At 37.8% G+C, this 19,311-nt stretch overlaps 5 protein-coding genes across 8 annotated transcripts; 3 read left to right on the top strand and 2 right to left on the bottom strand.

The window, feature by feature from the left end:
* Positions 1-33: 33 nt before the first annotated feature.
* Positions 34-3,218, top strand: Mob4 (MOB kinase activator 4). Its single transcript, XM_072000909.1, has 4 exons — positions 34-185; positions 635-1,008; positions 1,102-1,236; positions 1,324-3,218. Exons 1-4 carry the CDS (start codon positions 126-128, stop codon positions 1,418-1,420), a joined length of 666 nt encoding a protein of 221 aa, XP_071857010.1. The 5' UTR covers positions 34-125; the 3' UTR covers positions 1,421-3,218.
* A 67-nt stretch (positions 3,219-3,285) lies between these two features.
* On the bottom strand, positions 3,286-19,284 carry Rpp25 (ribonuclease P protein subunit Rpp25). Its single transcript, XM_072000910.1, has 5 exons — positions 19,157-19,284; positions 4,145-4,255; positions 3,885-4,063; positions 3,696-3,812; positions 3,286-3,628 (listed from the first exon to the last, which is right to left on the bottom strand). The coding sequence occupies exons 2-5, from the start codon at positions 4,253-4,255 to the stop codon at positions 3,400-3,402; spliced, it is 636 nt and encodes a 211-aa protein (XP_071857011.1). The 5' UTR covers positions 19,157-19,284; the 3' UTR covers positions 3,286-3,399.
* LOC139985963 (aromatic-L-amino-acid decarboxylase) lies at positions 7,424-12,126 on the top strand. 2 transcript variants are annotated; one of them, XM_072000883.1, is made up of 14 exons: positions 7,424-7,556; positions 8,249-8,474; positions 8,619-8,732; positions 8,974-9,025; positions 9,111-9,181; positions 9,294-9,536; positions 9,730-9,855; positions 9,940-10,178; positions 10,275-10,449; positions 10,550-10,715; positions 10,807-10,859; positions 10,949-11,154; positions 11,230-11,301; positions 11,475-12,126. In XM_072000883.1, the coding sequence occupies exons 2-14, from the start codon at positions 8,274-8,276 to the stop codon at positions 11,611-11,613; spliced, it is 1,857 nt and encodes a 618-aa protein (XP_071856984.1). In that variant the 5' UTR covers positions 7,424-7,556; positions 8,249-8,273; the 3' UTR covers positions 11,614-12,126. The 2 variants fall into 2 exon arrangements, with proteins under 2 accessions (XP_071856984.1, XP_071856983.1); XM_072000882.1 differs by having other exon boundaries at positions 11,215-11,301.
* LOC139985966 (tyrosine decarboxylase) lies at positions 14,006-17,610 on the top strand. Of its 3 annotated transcripts, none has more exons than XM_072000887.1 (4): positions 14,006-14,292; positions 14,624-14,836; positions 15,138-16,594; positions 16,693-17,610. In XM_072000887.1, the coding sequence occupies exons 2-4, from the start codon at positions 14,636-14,638 to the stop codon at positions 16,697-16,699; spliced, it is 1,665 nt and encodes a 554-aa protein (XP_071856988.1). In that variant the 5' UTR covers positions 14,006-14,292; positions 14,624-14,635; the 3' UTR covers positions 16,700-17,610. The 3 variants fall into 3 exon arrangements, with proteins under 3 accessions (XP_071856988.1, XP_071856987.1, XP_071856986.1); XM_072000886.1 differs by having other exon boundaries at positions 14,006-14,459; XM_072000885.1 differs by having other exon boundaries at positions 14,017-14,836.
* On the bottom strand, positions 18,012-19,012 carry LOC139985979 (peptidyl-prolyl cis-trans isomerase H). Its single transcript, XM_072000911.1, has one exon. It carries the CDS (start codon positions 18,640-18,642, stop codon positions 18,088-18,090), a length of 555 nt encoding a protein of 184 aa, XP_071857012.1. The 5' UTR covers positions 18,643-19,012; the 3' UTR covers positions 18,012-18,087.
* Positions 19,285-19,311: the final 27 nt, after the last annotated feature.

Raw genomic sequence — 19,311 nt, 5'->3', positions numbered from 1 at the left:
ACCTAGTCGTAGTGGCAGTGATATGGTGTCGCTACTCTCTACTAGGCCGACATTACGACACTTAGATCGTTCTTTTATTTCATTCAATCGAACGTGCACGCTAGTCGAGTGCAACAACTGGAAAAATGAAGATGGCGGACGGATGTGTATTCTTCAGAAGAAATAGACCCGGAACTACAGCAAAGGTTAATAAAAATGTTAACTTTAATGAGGATTTATTGTTTTCATGTCCTGTAGGCTATCGTTCAATGATGGTTCGGTTATGTACAGCGTATTTACAGAAATATCCAAACGCGTCTTTGACATATCTTTGGAAAATCAATGAACGCTCTATAAAGAAATTATTGTTTACAAACTAATAATTTATTATATTTCGTTTACATTGTTTTACATTTTCAGTAACGTACTTATCGTGTCTAAATGCTAATACGCCCATAGTTATATATTCGTAGAAATACATTTTACTGATAAAGATATAGATTTTGATAGATAATATTTAGTACAATATTTACTGCTTTTTAACAATTAAGTAATTACTATAATAGATTGTACATGTAATAAGTGAGCCATGTAAGTGACACTGGTTGTTCATTTCTTATTAAACATTCTTAACTTAGAAACCTTCTTTGTTTAGAATTTCTGTAGGTGGCCTGATGAACCCTTTGAAGAAATGGACAGCACATTGGCTGTGCAACAATATATTCAACAGATGATTAGAAGAGATCCATCTAATGTCGATCTAATATTGAAAATGCCAGAAGCACAAGATGAAGCAGTATGGAAATACGAACATTTAAGACAGTTTTGTATGGAACTCAATGGTTTAACAGTAAGACTGCAAGCAGAATGCCATCCAGAAGCTTGTACTCAAATGACAGCTACTGAACAGTGGATATTTCTGTGTGCTGCACATAAAACACCTAAAGAATGTCCAGCTATTGATTATACACGACATACACTCGATGGTGCAGCTTGTTTGCTTAACAGTAATAAGTATTTTCCTAGCAGGTATATAAAAATAGTATCAAATGATTATTATAGATAATTAGAATATATAAATATTTTTTATCTATCTCTCTATTTCTTTATGTTTTATTTCAGAGTAAGTATCAAAGAATCTTCAGTAGCAAAACTTGGATCTGTTAGCCGGAGGGTTTACAGAATCTTTTCTCATGCATATTATCATCATAGAACAATATTTGATGAATTTGAGAATGAGACTTTTTTATGCCGCAGGTAGAATGATTAATTGTAAAAGCATAGATAGAAGTATCAATATTTTATTAATTCATTTATTTTGATCATTGATCTTTTTTGTTTTAGGTTTACAGCATTTGTGACAAAGTATAATTTGATGTCAAAAGAAAGTTTAATAGTACCAATTATGGAAGAAGAAGGAACAACAGAAAGCGAAGCGTAGAACGTGAATGTTTATTTATATTGTCCAAAATTGATTTGTCAAATTTAATGAAATCATTGGTAATATTGATATATTGCTGAAAATTTTTGCTAATCTGTCTAGAAATATATCATTAGAATTTCTTGTTATTAATTGAATTAAGATTCATTTTAATACAGTCTTTGCTAGCAGTAATATATTGTATAAAGTAACTTTTCTTGCTTAAAAATTATATTTATAGTATTTACTTATCATTGAATGTGTAAAGTGTGGAAGGTATAGTTGAAGTTATGATCCAGCCATTACTAAGTCTTTGTATAAAGATGAGTTTATTTTAAACAAATGTATTACACCTTCTACACAATACATTAAATTAAAATGTACTAAATGTTCTGTACTAATGAATTTTACATGAGTTTACATTTTTAATGTAACAAAATAATTTTAAACATTTTTGAAAACATAATCTTACCAAATGGCATTTCATGAAATAATATAACAAGAAATTCAAGAAAATTTAGAGTAAAATTATCCAGTCTTTTACATAGCATATCTTTATATATTTTGTACCTTCTTTTTTGTATAAAAATATTTAATTTTATTGAAACTATATATAAATCTAGATTTCTTTTTTGTAAGTAACCTTATTACGATGCGTTTGATTAATTCGAAATCTAACATTAAATATCGATATTTTTTTCTTACTTCATTGAGTCATCATAAAAAAAATGAATATATTTACTGTAGCAAACGTTATCAATATAACGTAACTATAATCATCATGCAGTAACCAAATGAAGCAAACACTTATATGCATTATTAGTAATGATAGTAAATGTGTAGTGTTCTTATTTATAACATATTTATCTTATGTGGGATTGAACTTAAAATGTTGACTTTCTTCTCCTGTTACCGGTATAACTCTTAATATCGCATAGTCCGTTTAAAAACGTTACATTTTTATTGTCTATAAAGTATTAAACATTAGAAGGATGATACAAATTTGTTATATTATCAGGGCACACACATTTTTAAAAATGAGACTAGAGAATACAAGTGAATATTATTTTTTAGTTAGTTTATAATCATTTATTTATATTAATTGACATTAATTTTTTACCGATTAATAATTCTGCCAATGAGAAAGTTGAAAGTGTTCTCTAGTTTTCTCGGTAAGAAAAAAAATATCAGTGCTGGGAGATTATCCATACTACTGCCGAATACTTAAGCTCCATAATAAGTAGTTTATAGTAGTAATTGACATAATATGAAAATGAAAAAAAGAATTAAGAATACTTTGGAATCTATTGGTTTATTAATGTATCAATCGCGATTAATTCAAACAATGTTTTTTGTAAGCTTATACGAATTTGATACTATGAATATATTACTAAGAAAAAAAAAAAAACAAACAAAACAGAGAAATAATTGCAAAAATGTACCCTCTTCCAGTTTCACCAACAGTGAGAAACATAATCATCACGAAAGAATTTTTTAGTAATTTCATTTACTGTTGGTGAAATGTGATGTTTGCTAATCGTCTATTGCGAATAACTTTTTCTAAAACCAAAAGAAAAAAGACCTTACAATTAAATTTCTGTAGAAGGCACTGTAATTTTCATAGTATATGTTATAAGTCTGCAATGTGCATGTATGCTATTGTAACACTGTATATATAATTTGTAAATAAGAAATCTAATAACGATAAGATCAGTTAATAGAGATTGGAATAAGAGAAATACACCGAAAGTGCGTGATTATTTCTGTAATAAACATGCATGTACTGATGACAAGGAATAAACTTTTTACTTAATGAGAACCATTGTATCGCTCTTTCATGTGCATAACAAATATGATAGAATAAAAATTCTTACAAATGTACAAAGTTTCGGAGAAAATATGATCTTTTATTTAAAATTTAAAATTTCTATCTTTGATTATATACGAGTTATTTCAAATTGAATTTTATATACAATACAATTTAATTTCTTTCGCTTGTATTATTGACCATCGTTTGCTATTTTCCTACTCTTTTTTGGTGGCGCTTCTGTTTGCCCTTTCGTTTGCTCTTTCTTCGGCCTTTTTTGACCAACCTTCAATCCCATAGCTGCGAATTGTCCAGCATCCACGCGGGTCACATTGCTACCTGCTTCCTGTTTCTTATCTTTGCACTCGTTTTTCGTTTCTTGGCCATTTAAGAATTCTCCATTATCGTCAGGCGCCTGGTAGCTATACATTAACGTCAGGAACATGATATAACAATATAGTTATAAAATTTTATAAAATAAATATTTACCCAAGCACTGATGTGTCTTTTACTTCTTTTGCAAGCAAAATAAATATTTCCGGGACGTGATGAATTTCTACATTTTCCGCGGTATCATCCTTCTTCCTCTTTTCCGACTCCTTCGACCTTTAATAATACATATACCTCAATTAAGAAACAAACAGAGAGTATTATTTCTTTCCGCGTTATGTAACTTACTCTATAAAACGTATTTTAGTGATCTGATGAAGATTTTTTTCTTTCGTTTTGAAAATTTCCGCACAGGAAATAGCTTTTCCAACAGCTTTTCCTGCCGCATTCCAAACAACGTTGTTATAATTTGAGAATTCTTTCAACGCGTACTCGAGAACGTTTCTAATTTTCGAGCCACTTCTTACCTGAAAAAATTCCCATTAAACAACATGCTATGAAAATGCTGGTACCGTTAATCTTTTATGAACTTTTATTTCGACACTTACTTGCATTAGAAGACATTTTTCTGGTAAATCTGGTATAGGAATTCCCGAATCTGTTGGCTCAGGTTCCACATTTTTCATCAATTTCTTTTTATTCAATTTTGGTCGGACCATCTGCAAGAAAATCAATCAATTACCGAATGAAGATTTATTGAGATTTTTACGATCTACTAGGATTTTGAAAAATTATTTCTGCTGATTTTCGAAATCTTAAAGAGAATTATTACGAGGGTAGAATCATGAAAGAGCGGAGGAGACCACGTCTCTCTGCCAGTAGGTCATGAGTCCGCAGGCATCGGTTCTTCGGCGTGCCATTCTTGGAACCATTCATGGAACTTGGAATGACCGAGTACAGTCTTGCACATAAACCTTTCTCGGTTTAATCCTATCTTATCTTCTCTTCTCTCATACAAGAATGTTTAAATATCTACAAATTCCTTCAAGTTGCTAATCTTCAACTTGGCTTACATCAGATTCGATTATATTTTATTTAATAAATAAAAAATAATTTATTTCCATTGAAGGTATAATCAGTTAAATGTACGTTTATTCCTATTCTTATTAAGATAAAATCAATCAGTGAACAGTAAATTTCACTTTTTTGAGTTACTTGTAATTCAACGCCAGTTTAAACGATATGTCGCGTTTCAAGTGGAAGATGACCGTCATTGGTCAGACACGGCGCTCCAAAGTCATACCGATACCTTGACTCTGTTAAAAACAATTTAATCCTTTCAAGATACACTTTTTTAACGAATGAACGCGACAGCATAATAGCGTACAATATAATACACTTAAGTTTGAAAAAATACAAGCTAATTATAATTCTTTAAGCGACACATTGGATTTCAATGTTTTTTCGCTCAGTGATATAACAATTTATATTCTTATAGATCTCAGTGGTATCTCAGAGAACTTATAACATCTCAGTTGTCTTAAAAGTTAAATTCCATTCCTACAATATAAGAAATAAACAAAGACCTATGGAAGAAATCTTGCATCATCGAATACCATATTCGTTCGTATTCAATCCTCTGTCATTCGAAAATGAAATTTCATAGATTCCAACGATCGAGACAGTTCGACGATCATCGCTTAATATCGATCCTCCTTAACACGAAACTGACACATCCTTCGAAAGATGAGCAAAGAATCTACCTACAAAATAAATCTCACCCTAAAACATCAATATTTAACTATAACAAGCTTTAACCATTTAAAAAGCGAGACTTCATATATTCGATAACCAAGATACGATTCGACGATCATCAATTAATATCAATCTTCCTCAGAATGAAACTAGGACGTTTCTCGAAAGTTGGCGTTCAGTGTAATTTCTGGAATTCCGAGGCGAACTTGGAAAAAGCATCGGCGGTCTGAGGGATCCCCTATGGAAACTCCATCAATATTTTCCAATCAGCATTCGATTGCACGGTACATCCCTACCTCTCTGGCTTGTTCGTAGTCGGGGGCAACTACGGAGGGTGTAAGGGGGTCGCAGTGTAGGCGTATATGGTGGTGGTATGCGGCATAGTCGGCATAGCGCCGCGACTCCCCGACGCCATATTGCATTATTAAGCACCCCTATCAGTTTCTCACCCCTACATTCCAGCATTATGAACGTTTTTATCCCTAAAGGGCGTCGTTTTGCCTATGTGAAACGAAACGGGTGCTTCCACTGCTGGATACTAATTCGTTTCTCACGTTATCTCATCAAGATCCTTGATCCTTGAAAAACCTCTGATCGTCTGTTCGCGCCTCAATCATCGCGCTTCTTCATCTATGGAAATTATTCCGGTACACGTATCCGGAAGAATTTGTTGGACAGACACTGACTGACACTTTTTCCGATCGATTTCGATTAAAGATTTAGGCGTGGAGCGCTTTCGATGTACGTCTAGTTCAGTGTTCGCTACGTCACGAATCATTATTTGTCCTATATCGGATACAGAAACTGTTACGTTAGGCTCGTGCACGTCGATGCCGGCAGATAGGTAGTCGAGAACATCGCGTTTGCGTCGTTGAATTACGATTTCTATGTTAGTGTGAGACTTTGTAGAGAAGGAAAGTAACCTGTTAAAAGGAACTAATGGTAAACAGAATTTCCAGCGTTTGATCGTTCAATCTATAACGAGGAAATGTGTTTCATCGATGTCGGTGAACTAGTTAGAAACATTGTTTCTTAGCCATCGAGTGTTTCTCTCTATTCGATCCGATATGTTTTGTTCGAGCAACGAAGGAAACTAATTTCAACGTGACGGGAGATCTGACGAGATTCACGATGTATCAGGGGATTCTCTAAACGAGAGAACGAAAGGTCAAGGAGTTCCGACCACTTTTGGTGCAGCTGCATCGCTACGACTTTTAAAGGGAGAGGGGACGAGATATTCTGCGTCTGACACCTTTTTAACCATACCTACGCGCTCTTTTCCCACCGTAATAAACCATCGCGCGCTCAGAAGCCTGACTTCCAATTTATTCGAGTGGCCGACTCTTCTATGGCGAAGACGCTCAACGATTTCATCGCCAATGAACGGCGCAAGCCGTTTTCAGAAGTTTTCCTCCAATACCCCGGAGGAGAACTACGCTCCCTCGAACGATTGTATGAACATTTCCGAGTCAATCGACCTGCAGAATGAAGTTTCCCCGCGCGAACATCTTCCTATTCCCTATTTCATCGTATGACCTATTACGAAATCAAACAACCGTCTAACGATGCCTTCTTAAACAACGTTCTTAAACTACGTTCGTTAGAACTCGTTGTTTTGTTAAGAAACCGTGCTCCTCTCATTGATAATACACGTAATGATAAACCACGTAATCAGTGAGTGTCACAGATGCGACGGTAAATTGTAAAGTTTACCATTACATCACTTTCTGGAATCGTCTATGGAACATCGTCAAGTTCATTATCGTTCAAGGACACCTCTTAGACGCTTATTCCTTTTATTCCAACCTATCAGAAGCACGTGTCACACTTTGTAAAATTCCGTCCAATTTGGCGATCTATATTATCAAAATTATCACCGGTAGAGAAGTAAAAACGAATTTTTAAAGAACACACGATTTTGATTAGGCGCAGCCGTTGGAGTTTCGTAACAAAGAGCAAGCATGAGGTTACTGATTGAACGAAGGGGAGTCGGTACCCTTACGTGTCTATTTCAATCTTCCCTTTAACGGAAATTGCGTTCCTAGCCATACATAGATCCACCCATTTCTCCCGCTCGTCCTTTCGAGGATCCGCTAAGAAGATCGCACGGAAGGACGCGTTTGCGCAGGAATTGAAGAATCCTCGCTCCCTGGATCCTCGATATATCCACGGTGGTAGGCGAAAGTGCGGATTGTTCGGTCGTGGCTCATTCAACGTACACCGGTTGGACCTTACGATCTTCGTCGTCGTCGTCGCTAGCAACAGGTAGGACGGTCTTCCGCGTGGGGACTACGAATTTTCGTTCAAGTCCTTTCGATCGTGACAAAAAGTGAAATTATAAAATATATCCAAACATCTTTTCGCATCGTATAAGATCGAGATACTGCGGTAATTTTCTTTACGTTTTTAAGGAACCAAGAGTGCCTGTGTCGAGGGTTGATCCTTCGAGCGAATACAATTCTGGATTCATCAATGTTCTCACCAATTAGTTGTCTTTATTCGACGTGTTGTTCCAGTGAAACTAAGAAAGTTTCTGTAATATCTTTATCGTATCGTTTATCCCTTTGTCGACGACCGACGTATATATACGTTCAGTGCGAGGCATCAACGTAGCCGGCAAATCCATATATTATACGTTCGACGAGAACGAATGACAAAGACGAAACAGAAAAGTTTGCGCTTTTGATGAGCAAAATATTAAAATTTTCCTTTCGCAAAGGAAGATTGTAATTTTAAAGTTGCCGAAAGTAAGAGTGTCTATGTAATTCTGCGCTTACCAATTTCTCTAATTTCATTGACGAACTAATCGTGTCGCATTTAGTGACAGATACAGAGTGGAAAAGGGTTCATCCTTATCGAGCTTGTGACAGATACTATTACCGAATAATTAACTAGAAAGTAGAAAAAGCAAATTCGTGATAACTGTGATGGTAAACGAAATCACGTTCTATCCGAAGGTTTTCAAGGGCCAAACAGATCATCATGGACATTCAGGAGTTTCGCATGCGTGGCAAGGAGATGGTGGAGTACATTTGCGAATTCATGAGTAACATTCACAACCGGAGAGTAACACCGGACGTTGGCCCCGGATATTTGAGACCCCTTCTACCATCGGAAGCACCGCGGGAACCTGAAGCTTGGGAGGACATCATGAGGGACGTGGAATCGAAGATCATGCCCGGAGTAAGTGAAAAGGAGAATCATTTTTCATTCTCTGTGACTTTGATAATGTCTACGAGCGATGAAAGAATTTTAAGATTTTGAGAATGAAAAGAAAAACAACGTGTAAATAAAAAGAGACGGATAAAAAGAGGGAAATATTTATAGATAACTCACTGGCAACATCCACGGTTTCACGCGTACTTTCCAGCTGGAAATTCTTTTCCATCGATTCTTGGCGATATGTTGTCGGATGCAATAGGTTGCATTGGCTTTTCATGGGTGAGTTCGATATTTCTTTTTCTTCCTTTAGAGAAAATTACTTAACATTCGCGTTACGTATACAACGTCTCTGTTATATGTTAAGAATATAAAATTTCCGAGGATGCTGAAGTCGCATCGATACACGAAATTCAATTTTCTCGCGAAGATTAGGGTGTGAACATGGATCAGAAAGACTTGACGGATCGCCCAAGTCTGTTTGTTCGTTCATTTCTGTATTTCGACGTTTTATTTGTTCTAGGCGGCCAGTCCAGCCTGCACGGAGCTCGAGACGATAGTCTGTGACTGGTTCGGTAATTCAATATTATTCTATTAAATATCGATCGAATTTATACGAGGTATTAGAGAACGAATATCATCGGGTATACTAAATTGCAGGCAAAGCTATTGGTCTACCGACGGACTTTCTTTATTTTAGCCCTGGTAGCAAAGGAGGTGGTGTGATACAAGTAAATATTTTGATATTTTGCGAGAATTAAACACTTTCTGCTGGATTAATTAAATAACGTAATCGTCATACATAAATCGTAGGCAATGAGATAACAGTTAAACGAATTTTAGGGCTCAGCTTCGGAGTGTGTTCTAGTGTGTATGCTGGCAGCAAGAGCTCAAGCTATTGGTAGATTAAAAGAGTTACCTGCTCACGCACATTTGGACGAAACTGCTCTTTTAGGAAAATTAATGGCTTACTGTAGTCGCGAAAGTCACAGCTGTGTCGAAAAGGACGCGATGATCTGCTTCGTAAAATTAAGGATTTTGGAGCCCGACGACAAGAGCGTTCTTCGCGGTGAAACTTTGCGTCAGGTAGAATTTTTCTTCCGGATTATATTTATATTTAACACGTTCGCTACCACAGAGAACTGGTGATTGAATCGCATTAGAAAATTCTCGTAAACTTCACTCGTACGTATCGTTGTGAGTTTTAGCAAGTTATATACGCGAAAGTGATATAGCAAACGTGTTGATTTCTTCTTCGTCATCGTGCAATCTTCTTCAGGCGATCGAAGCTGATACAGCCGAAGGATACATCCCCTTCTTCGTTTCCACTACTTTAGGCACAACTGCTTGTTGCTCCTTCGATAATCTCAGAGAAATCGGTCCAGTTTGTAAAAAATATCCAGGCGTAAGAATATCTACGTTTTTCAACCTTTATTTATTTATTATCGCGTATATTCAGCCCGAAAATTTGTATTATGGCTGTCGATAGGTATGGTTACACGTGGATGCGGCTTACGCAGGCAACTCGTTCATTTGTCCGGAACTAAAGTACCTGATGGCTGGTATTGAATACGCAGATTCTTTCAACACCAACACGAACAAATTCCTATTAACGAACTTCGATTGTTCCTGTCTCTGGGTTCGTGATAGATTCAAGCTGACTGGCGCGCTCGTCGTCGATCCTCTTTACCTGCAGCATACTCACGCGGATACAGCCATCGATTATAGGTACTATCGATTTCATCGATGTTGTTTATTTCATTAAAAAAACAAGCATCGTTTGTTCATTCAACATCCGTTATTTTTAATTTCCTGTTTCCCCAGACACTGGAGCATACCACTGAGCCGACGATTTCGTTCCTTGAAACTGTGGTTCGTGATGAGAAGCTACGGGATATCCGGTCTGCAGGCCTACATTCGAAATCACGTTCAATTGGCGAAAAGATTCGAGGCGTTGGTGAGGAAGGATTCGAGATTCGAGCTCTGTAACGAAGTTGTGGTGAGCGACTCGCGAAGACAATACGAAGACAACAGTGGCTTAAGGCTTGGAGTCAAGGTTTATCGCGTTACCAAGTTTTATTGTATTAAATGATTTTCAGTTGGGTCTGGTTTGTTTCCGAGCAAAAGGCACCGACAAACTAAATCAGAAGCTTCTCAGTGCTATCAATGATTCTGGAAAGCTGCATATGGTGCCAGCCAGAGTGAATCAACGCTTCACGATTCGTTTCGCACTTGCTGCGCCGAATGCCACCGCTTCTGACGTTGGTCAGCAATATCTTGCTTGATAATACCATTCTTACACGTTTCTTTTACTCAATTTTTACTCTATTACTCAATTCTTATTTTTATATCGTAGATATAGCGTGGAGCATAATCACGGATTATCTAGCTGAGTTGTTAGAGTCCAAGGTGAGCGAAATCTCTCCAATTGGAATTTCGTTTCGCTCTTCGAATGTTCTTGCGTATTACGTGTATCTTTATTTTATCTTCAATTGCAGGATGTCATGGACGAGTTGACACAGAGGAAAATGCTCGAGGAGAAGAAGAGAGCCACTTTGGAGCAAAGAAGGTCTTTCTTCGTCCGCATGGTGTCCGATCCTGCGATTCAACCTGGTTTTACGAAAACGCCAAACAGGACAGGGGGAAAACTCGATACTCAAGCAACCATCGGTGGCATCGGTTCGAATCCTACGAACAGCGCAACGTAAGACTTTGGTGTATCCTTAAAATGGATTACAGAGATTTAACAAAATCACTGATTTAGTATGTCTGACGGTAGACGTTCGTGGATATCGTGGCCACTGGCGTATTTGATGAAGGACGCCGCCGATACTAGCGAACTATCTCTTAGGTACTTTGCAAAATATTCTGCAAATTTCTATTTTATCTTCTCTTCTTCTCTTTAAAACAATATCTCGCATCTTTCTACTTTCTTATAACGAGATTGAAACTTTGCATTTACATCGAATATTCGAAATTGTCCTTACATCGTGTTTTCTTATTAATCGAAAGAAATACTTTTAGATTTCGTCATCTGGATACCATGGTACGGCTGAAAGCAAGCGGTACCGGAAGTCGTCGCGGAAGCAGCAACGGATGCAGTCCGGATCCATCGCCATCCGCTTCGCCGTCCCGTGGAAGATCGCCAAATGGCAGAGCGTAAAACCTTGCCCGATCCTTTATCGTTTTCTTTTTTTTTTCTCTAAAGTTTCGAAAGTTTCTTCAGATACATCGATAGGAATGAAACTTAAATAACGAAGCAACAACGATTCTCGCAATCGAATCACGTACGAATACTGCCGACGGAATCGTCGATTAAAAAGAAACGGTGCAAGATTCTCAAACAAGAAAATTCCCTTAAAATTGCTCAGCAACAGTCGACGAATGAAAATATGGTCGAAATTGATCGACGATCCTGTTTGATCGTGGCATCGTTTTTCGTCGCCTGTTTAGTCAGCCCTTCGGGACTGTGTGCAGTAGTTGCAAAGTTTCGCGTTCACGGCTCGACCGAAGGAAGCGGCTCGATAGATATAAGTACATCATCTTTACTTGCTTATCGATCTGTTTATATAAGTGTGCTCTCTTTGGATCGCGATAGAATCGTGTACCACGTGAAACACGCTACGTATGTAACATATTATTCTATCCAATATACATTACATATATGATATATAAAGCGTGCTCTATATAGTAAAATGGATTTCCTCAAGTACAAAAACCATGGTATTTCCAATTATTTACCACATCATCCGCAATCGTAATTGTTTTCTGTCGTTATAGAGATGTCTGTGAATTGGCCCGGACATGGAGTTAGGAACGGGGAGGGAGTTAGGAATAGGGTGGAATAAAAAACATGAAACGGAAACTCGTGTCGCGGGAATATCGAAAAAAGGTCATAAAAAGCTGTTCGTTACACGATCGAAAAGGTTGGGGTCACGAGGGTGAGCGATGTACCTGGACCGTTTGCTTGGTTATCGTTCTCTCTCTTTTTCTCTCTTCTAAGTATCCAGTGACATTTATATTCAATTTCGTTTCGATTCCATTTTCGTAAAACTCATTTGCGAAAATGGGATCTCGCTATGAAAACGAAAACGTCGCACGTGGCTCAGGCGTCATCCGCCGTTTGCCTGCCGAAACATGCCACGTCAAGCGAAAACGCGTGATCGTAAATTAGTTCGCTGAAAAAGGGGCAACTGTCGATAATGTCGATCATTGGTAGAATATTGGTAATTGAACGAGCGGCAAATACTATCCCTTACGTAGGCTGTTGCATATTAACAGAGATCAAAGGATAGTCTCCAATGTCGAAAAATAAACGAGCGTAACTTATTGTAAGAAAAACCTATCACGAGAATACTTCTACCTTTTTTTTTTTCTTCTTTAGTAAAAGATTCAACACCTACAAATTCTAACTAACTAAATAATTCGATAATAAATAGAACAAAATGTCAAAATAACGATTCAACGATAGATCGAATATACTTTTTTTTCTCTCCTTATGAAAATTACATTTAATTGTTTTAAACTATGAATTCAATTTACTTCGATCTCCTCGGAAGAGCAACTTTCTAATTGTTTGGGGTATAGCGGCTTTTTGATCGGCAACTTGCCCGAAGCTAACGCGAGTCAAATGGACAATGGCCGGCGGAAAAAAGGGGATCGGTGGTGGAATTAATTAATTCGAACTGGATGGCAATCGTATCGACACCCTCGATCGAGAATCCAATTCGAAAACGTCGGTCGCGAGCAGACCATGCGTGAAGGTAGTGGCGAGAGAGAAAATGGTGTTCGCCATGTGTCTGCTTGTATGTGTTACAAAGATTGAGCGGTGACCTGTCACCGCTTCTACGGGGTGTTGTAAATGTAGGTGAAGAGTAAACGTCTATTTATAAACGGGGGAGGAGGGGGCGAGTTTACTCCCCGTGCATCATCGACAACACGCTGGCTTATTCAAGCAGCGACCCCCTCGATACATCACCATTGATGTCGACCACCCTTCTTACGAATTTTCGTTCAGATTTTTGGCATCGATCCACGACCACTATCTACGCGGGTGGCAATCGATTTTCTAATCGTCGAATTAACTATCTTCGAACGATGCGGTACGAAACATGCCAGAAATTTCAATTATTGTTATTTCCTTTCCTGAGAAAATAATTAAAACAGTAATGGAGATATTTTCAGATGAAATAATTTTTAGTAAAATCTTTTAGATATAAATTGCAAAAAAGCATTGAAATTTAGTAAAAACAAAAAAAGAAAAAAATGTTCCAGCGAGGAAATTAACAATTCTTTAAAAATCGTCACTTTTTTTTTTTTTTTTTAATACAAAAAGTGTAAGTGTACCGGTGTAGGCATTTGAGGGAAAGAATGAATTATCACGTCACACGTGGGAGGGAAAAAGCGATGCTAAATTGGTTGAGTGAAAGTATGACGAATTTTATGGGTTGGAGAGAAATTTCGAAGGGGTGTGATCCCTTTTTTCGAGCAGGCATTTACGTAAGAAGCGTTACAGTAGGCGCCAGTGTCGTAATCCAGAATGAAGCAGGTAAGTTAATATTTTTCACGATAGGCGAAGCTCCGCCTTAATTTTATCTGCGTGAGGCAGGGATGTACGAAGAGGAGGCGCGCATAAAACTGACCGGCGCTATGCCAGGTGCCACCAGTCTCGGTTCCAACGCGGGACAAACCTGTTACGCGTTTCCTTCCAAGTGGGATCATGTTCTGAAACAACTCAAACGACCATTTTCAAATTCCTTCTCCAAGAGAAACGTATTCAAACGTTCGAGTGATATATCTTCAAAGTGGATCGGATTTTCTATCCGCTAATCAAAAAGAAGAAGTGAGTGAAAAACGCTTCGATATTTCGAAAAATCGAAATCGTAAAGTAGTTTGATAAAATAAAACGCAACGGACTCTTCTGGAATCTTTTGGAAAAAGAAAAGTAAAAGGAACAAAGAGAAGTAACGTAAAGAAAAGAGAACGCGTAAAGAAGATATTTCATCCCAGGTATTTCTTTGCTTGCGAATGACGTTTATTTCGTCTGTAATCCCGATAAATGGCGGTGAAAAATGTCACGATCACGTACACACGCTTTAGCCGAGAACGTGCTTAATCAAACATGAGTTTCATTGGCACGCACTAGCCCGTCTCTCCTTCGAATTACATTCCAGCCGGCAATTATCATGAACATCGATGAGTTTCAAGTACGTGGCAAGGAGATGATCGAATATATTTGCGAGTATCTCCGCACCTTGGAGGGGAAGAGGGTGACGGCGAACGTGGATCCAGGATATCTAAGGCCCCTACTTCCCAAAGAAGCTCCAGCGAAAGGGGAATCATGGGATGCCATAATGAGGGACGTCGACAGCAAAATAATGCCCGGGGTGAGTGTCAACTATGGGCTCGATTATCGATCCCCCTTCGTTGATTCCGACCTCTTTCGATGTTAATAATATTCATGAATACTAAAAAAATAGGAAAAACCTGGTCGATCATAAAATAACAGTTTTCATTGTCATTAGATCATCCTATTTCCAATATTTCTTTGCTAATTTAATGTTCGTGCGTTGCGGAGTTTTTAAATTCATACCTCGACATTGAAAAATTCGTATAAAAAATTTTTTTTTACAAATCTTCACGTCCAATACAAACGTTGATTACTGAGAGAACACGAATGGTTTACAGATCACACACTGGCAGCATCCACGTTTTCACGCGTACTTTCCAGCGGGTAACTCGTTCCCTTCGATTCTCGGGGACATGCTGTCGGACGCAATCGGGTGCATAGGTTTCTCTTGGGCGGCGAGCCCGGCCTGCACGGAACTGGAAACGATCGTACTCGACTGGTACGCAAAAGCGATAGACCTACCACCGGAGTTCCTAGCTGAACACAAAAGCTCGAAAGGTGGTGGAGTGATACAAGGGTCAGCCTCCGAGTGTATTCTGGTCACCATGCTTGCGGCACGTACCCAAGCGATTCGAACCTTGAAGGAGCAAGACCCGAACACCGAGGACTCGGCCTTTCTGCCACGGTTGGTCGCCTATTGTTCCACAGAAGCTCATTCCTGCGTCGAAAAGGCAGCGATGATCAGTTTGGTGAAGCTTCGAGTTCTAGAACCAGATGAAAAAGGTTCCTTGCGAGGTAAGCGACTGGAATCTGCGATCCGCGAAGACGTGGCAAACGGTTTGGTTCCGTTTTATGTCTCCACCACTCTTGGCACTACCGGATCCTGTGCGTTTGATAATTTAGTCGAAATCGGACCAGTGTGCAAATTGTATCCTAACATGTGGCTCCACGTGGACGGTGCTTACGCTGGGAACGCGTTCATTTGCCCTGAAATGAGGCCGTTGATGACGGGTATCGAACACGCAGACTCGTTCAACACGAATCCCAACAAGTGGTTGCTCGTTAATTTCGACTGTTCCTGCCTTTGGGTACGGGATCGAGTGAAGCTCACGTCGGCGCTCGTCGTCGATCCATTATACCTTCAGCACGCTAGATCCGGAGAATCTATCGATTATCGTCACTGGGGAATTCCTTTGAGCAGACGATTCAGAGCGTTGAAATTGTGGTTCGTGATGAGATCGTATGGAATTACAGGATTGCAGAAGTACATAAGGAACCATATCAGACTGGCGAGACGGTTCGAGACTCTGATGAGGAGGGACAAGAGATTCGAGATCACTAACGATGTGAGAGTTGGTCTGGTTTGCTTCAGACTGAAGGAGAGCGATGAAATCAATCAGGAATTGTTGGCGAATATTAACGCGTCCGGCAGACTTCATATGATCCCAGCTAGAGTCATGGGAAAGTATATCTTGAGATTCTGCGTGATCAAAGAAAATGCTACCGACGATGATATCGATTATGCTGTGGACGTGATCGAAGAACACGCGACGGAGGTGATGCTCGCTCATTACGAAGGAACAGAAGACGAATTTAGAGCGAAGGGACCAAAGAGTCCCGCTGCATTGGACAAAAAGCTGGTACGAAAGTTCAGCTTCACCAGGAGCGTGACGAGGGACGTTTACAAAAGATCCATTTCGAAATCGAGTCTCCACGACGGTGCTACGCCCATCATGGTCGTTGATGATAACTCGCAGGTCGATACCATTGAGGAAGACGTGTTCTGCAACAGCAGGTAGACCACACCTCAGCTCACGGTGCCTAAGAGGAGGGACCAACTGCTATCGTTGCCGTGAGCTGCTGACGATGATGATCGGTGTAATGTTTTTTCAGGTCGTGACGATCCCGATGATGATATCCAGACGATTCGTGAATTATGTGATAGGAATGCCTCTCGAAAGCGGCCAGTCTTGTTTGGAATATCACAACTCCGTTCATCATATCGTTGTTTTTTAGGGAACGAGCAAATCTTGCGACCGAGATAAGTTTCCTTCGAATTACGATGAACTGGAAATTTCGTCCGATAGAAACGATTCTGAAGGTATTTATCGAGAGTGATCGATGAAGAAAGTCTGAAGGGTGTTCTCGATCTAGTGCATTGCACACTGGTCATCGTTTGAGACATTGATACATTTTATTTACTGAAGTTTACTGGAAACCATTTTTCGAGATGTTGGTAAATCGTTTGGGAATTTGCCTTTCTACGCACGATTTTATGCAACGTAAGTGCAACTGGAATTTATTTTCGTATTTATTCCGCAACCAACCAAAGCAAGAAATTACGTGCTGACGAGAATAATTGTTCGAATAAACTGTACTAGTTTTTCAATTGAGAAACGATATAATAAACGTGCCCGATAAAATAGAAGAGAAATAATTGTTCGTAGTATAAGCAATTTATCGATTCGTGTAACAATTCAGAACATATTAAAAAGGAAAAAGATGAATACGTAGCTAAGCAGAAATAAGACTCACTGTTAAGTACATCGATTGTCTCTTAGGCTATTAATAGATATAATATTAAATTATTCCATGAACGAATTATGTACGAATAAAGGATAGTTTTCGATTAGATTACTGTAAATTAGATACGAAATGAAGACCTAAACATTTACGGTTGGAATTTTGTCAGTCGACGCTGATCATAGTGTTAGATCATACACACATTACACGTGTTTACTTTGGGTGTTTTACTTCTGAGAAGATCGATTCGAGTTGTAAGTCGCATTGATATTTCAAACGTGTTTGGATTTTTATCCAATCCAATACAATGTAGATTATATTAATGACTATTTATTTCGTATGTAAGTTTAACGGAATAAAATTGAAATTCGTAAAACGATAACTTTTTTTTATTTTTATCGTATCAATCATTTTTAATCACGGCTTTAGTTCCTCGAAGTTATCAATCCGTCGATCAAGATGCAACTTATTAACTTTTAAGTACAATTAAGCAGGTCTTGATAGGCAATCTCTATTAGTAGGAAATCATAAGATACCTGAAGGCGATGTAAGATGCAGACAGCTCCGAAGTAAATCATTACAATCATAATTACCAATTTAGGCTATAATTATAGCTTATTGAAATATATGTACTGAAAATTATTTAAATATTAAAATGGGAAAAGGTATACGATTATAAAATAGTACCCTTATTCTGAAGAAATATGACAAACTTTTTTATAGCATATCTTACATTTAAAAGTATAAAATATACTTAATTAGCTATTACATTTGTCCACATTGAGATATCGTCACAGGAATTTTTGGTTTGTTGTTTGGCCCTGTGGGAACATTCTCTACTTTCCTCATAACTAGAAGTCCATCGATAACTCTTCCAAAAACAACGTGTTTACCATCCAAGAAATTACATTTGGCACAAGTGATGAAAAATTGACAGCCGTTAGTGTCTTTGCCACTGTTGGCCATGGATAACAATCCAGGTGAGTCATGTTTTAATGTAAAATTCTCATCAGGAAATGTTCCACCACCGTAGATGCTTATAACTCCAGTACCATCACCGTTTACAAAATCACCGCCTTGGATCATGAAGTCTTTAATGACTCTATGAAATATGGCACCTTTAAAACCTAAAGATACACCGTCTTTTCTGTACTCTCCAGTGCAGAATTGTCGAAAATTTTCCGATGTTTTTGGACAAACATCTTCGAAAAGCTCAAAAATCATTCGTCCGATTTCTGTAGTGCCTACAGATACGTCGAAAAACACCACTGGATTATTCGGATTTCGTAGTTGAGCTTGAATTTGATTCCAAGTTGGCATATTTGTATATTTTGATTAAAAATTTTAAAAAGTTTTCTTGCGATATTTTACTATGCTATTATACTTCAATTAAAATAATGTTGCGGCAACATAACCTCTTCACCTTATTATGAACACATTTCTTGTCTTAATATTTGAGATTGAAAAATTTGGTGATTTTTTTTCTACTTTAATCTAATAAGGCTTAATTAAATTTGTTTTTATGTAATTACAGTACGTTTTTTTTTTTATGAATTCTTTTACCTTACGTTTGAAGTACACAAACACCTTCGAAATGCTGCGTTGAACTAATTACAAACGCGGGAGAAATATATTAATGCTAAATATAGGTTAGAATTTAATACTAAACAAAATTTAAATAAATATTAGAGAATATAACGATATGTGTCAAAATTAATTATATTTATAGATATATAATAAAAAAAATCCTTTTATAAATACTATCATACTTTGTAACAAATAAAAACACGTGTATGTGTGTATTTTCTTATTTTTGAAAAATATTAATACTTACTTTTTCGTCGGCTGCTTTTCTGCTGATTTAGTAAAGATTTATTGAAATCACTTAACACGTTACAAAATGATACAAAATCTAATTATGAATTATAACTGTTTCCGTCACAAAATAATACACACTTATATTTTAACCTGACAACACCACGTGGTGAG

This window comes from Bombus fervidus, chromosome 3, assembly GCF_041682495.2.
Source record: "Bombus fervidus isolate BK054 chromosome 3, iyBomFerv1, whole genome shotgun sequence".
Classification (NCBI taxonomy): domain Eukaryota; kingdom Metazoa; phylum Arthropoda; class Insecta; order Hymenoptera; family Apidae; genus Bombus; species Bombus fervidus.
Note: the sequence above shows the minus strand (reverse complement) of the source record. Positions and strands in the feature narration are given on the sequence as shown.

Coding starts and splice junctions, on each gene's coding strand:
- Mob4 (XM_072000909.1), top strand. CDS start 126: ATGAAGATGGCGGACGGATGTGTATTCTTCAGAAGAAATAGACCCGGA. Junction 186..634: donor GACCCGGAACTACAGCAAAG/GTTAATAAAAAT, acceptor TTCTTTGTTTAG/AATTTCTGTAGGTGGCCTGA. Junction 1,237..1,323: donor GAGACTTTTTTATGCCGCAG/GTAGAATGATTA, acceptor TTTTTGTTTTAG/GTTTACAGCATTTGTGACAA.
- Rpp25 (XM_072000910.1), bottom strand. CDS start 4,255: ATGGTCCGACCAAAATTGAATAAAAAGAAATTGATGAAAAATGTGGAA. Junction 3,813..3,884: donor ACTAAAATACGTTTTATAGA/GTAAGTTACATA, acceptor GTATTATTAAAG/GTCGAAGGAGTCGGAAAAGA. Junction 3,629..3,695: donor AAAGACACATCAGTGCTTGG/GTAAATATTTAT, acceptor GTTAATGTATAG/CTACCAGGCGCCTGACGATA.
- LOC139985963 (XM_072000882.1), top strand. CDS start 8,274: ATGGACATTCAGGAGTTTCGCATGCGTGGCAAGGAGATGGTGGAGTAC. Junction 10,716..10,806: donor TGCCACCGCTTCTGACGTTG/GTCAGCAATATC, acceptor TTTATATCGTAG/ATATAGCGTGGAGCATAATC. Junction 11,302..11,474: donor ACTAGCGAACTATCTCTTAG/GTACTTTGCAAA, acceptor AAATACTTTTAG/ATTTCGTCATCTGGATACCA.
- LOC139985966 (XM_072000887.1), top strand. CDS start 14,636: ATGAACATCGATGAGTTTCAAGTACGTGGCAAGGAGATGATCGAATAT. Junction 14,837..15,137: donor ACAGCAAAATAATGCCCGGG/GTGAGTGTCAAC, acceptor AATGGTTTACAG/ATCACACACTGGCAGCATCC.
- LOC139985979 (XM_072000911.1), bottom strand. CDS start 18,642: ATGCCAACTTGGAATCAAATTCAAGCTCAACTACGAAATCCGAATAAT.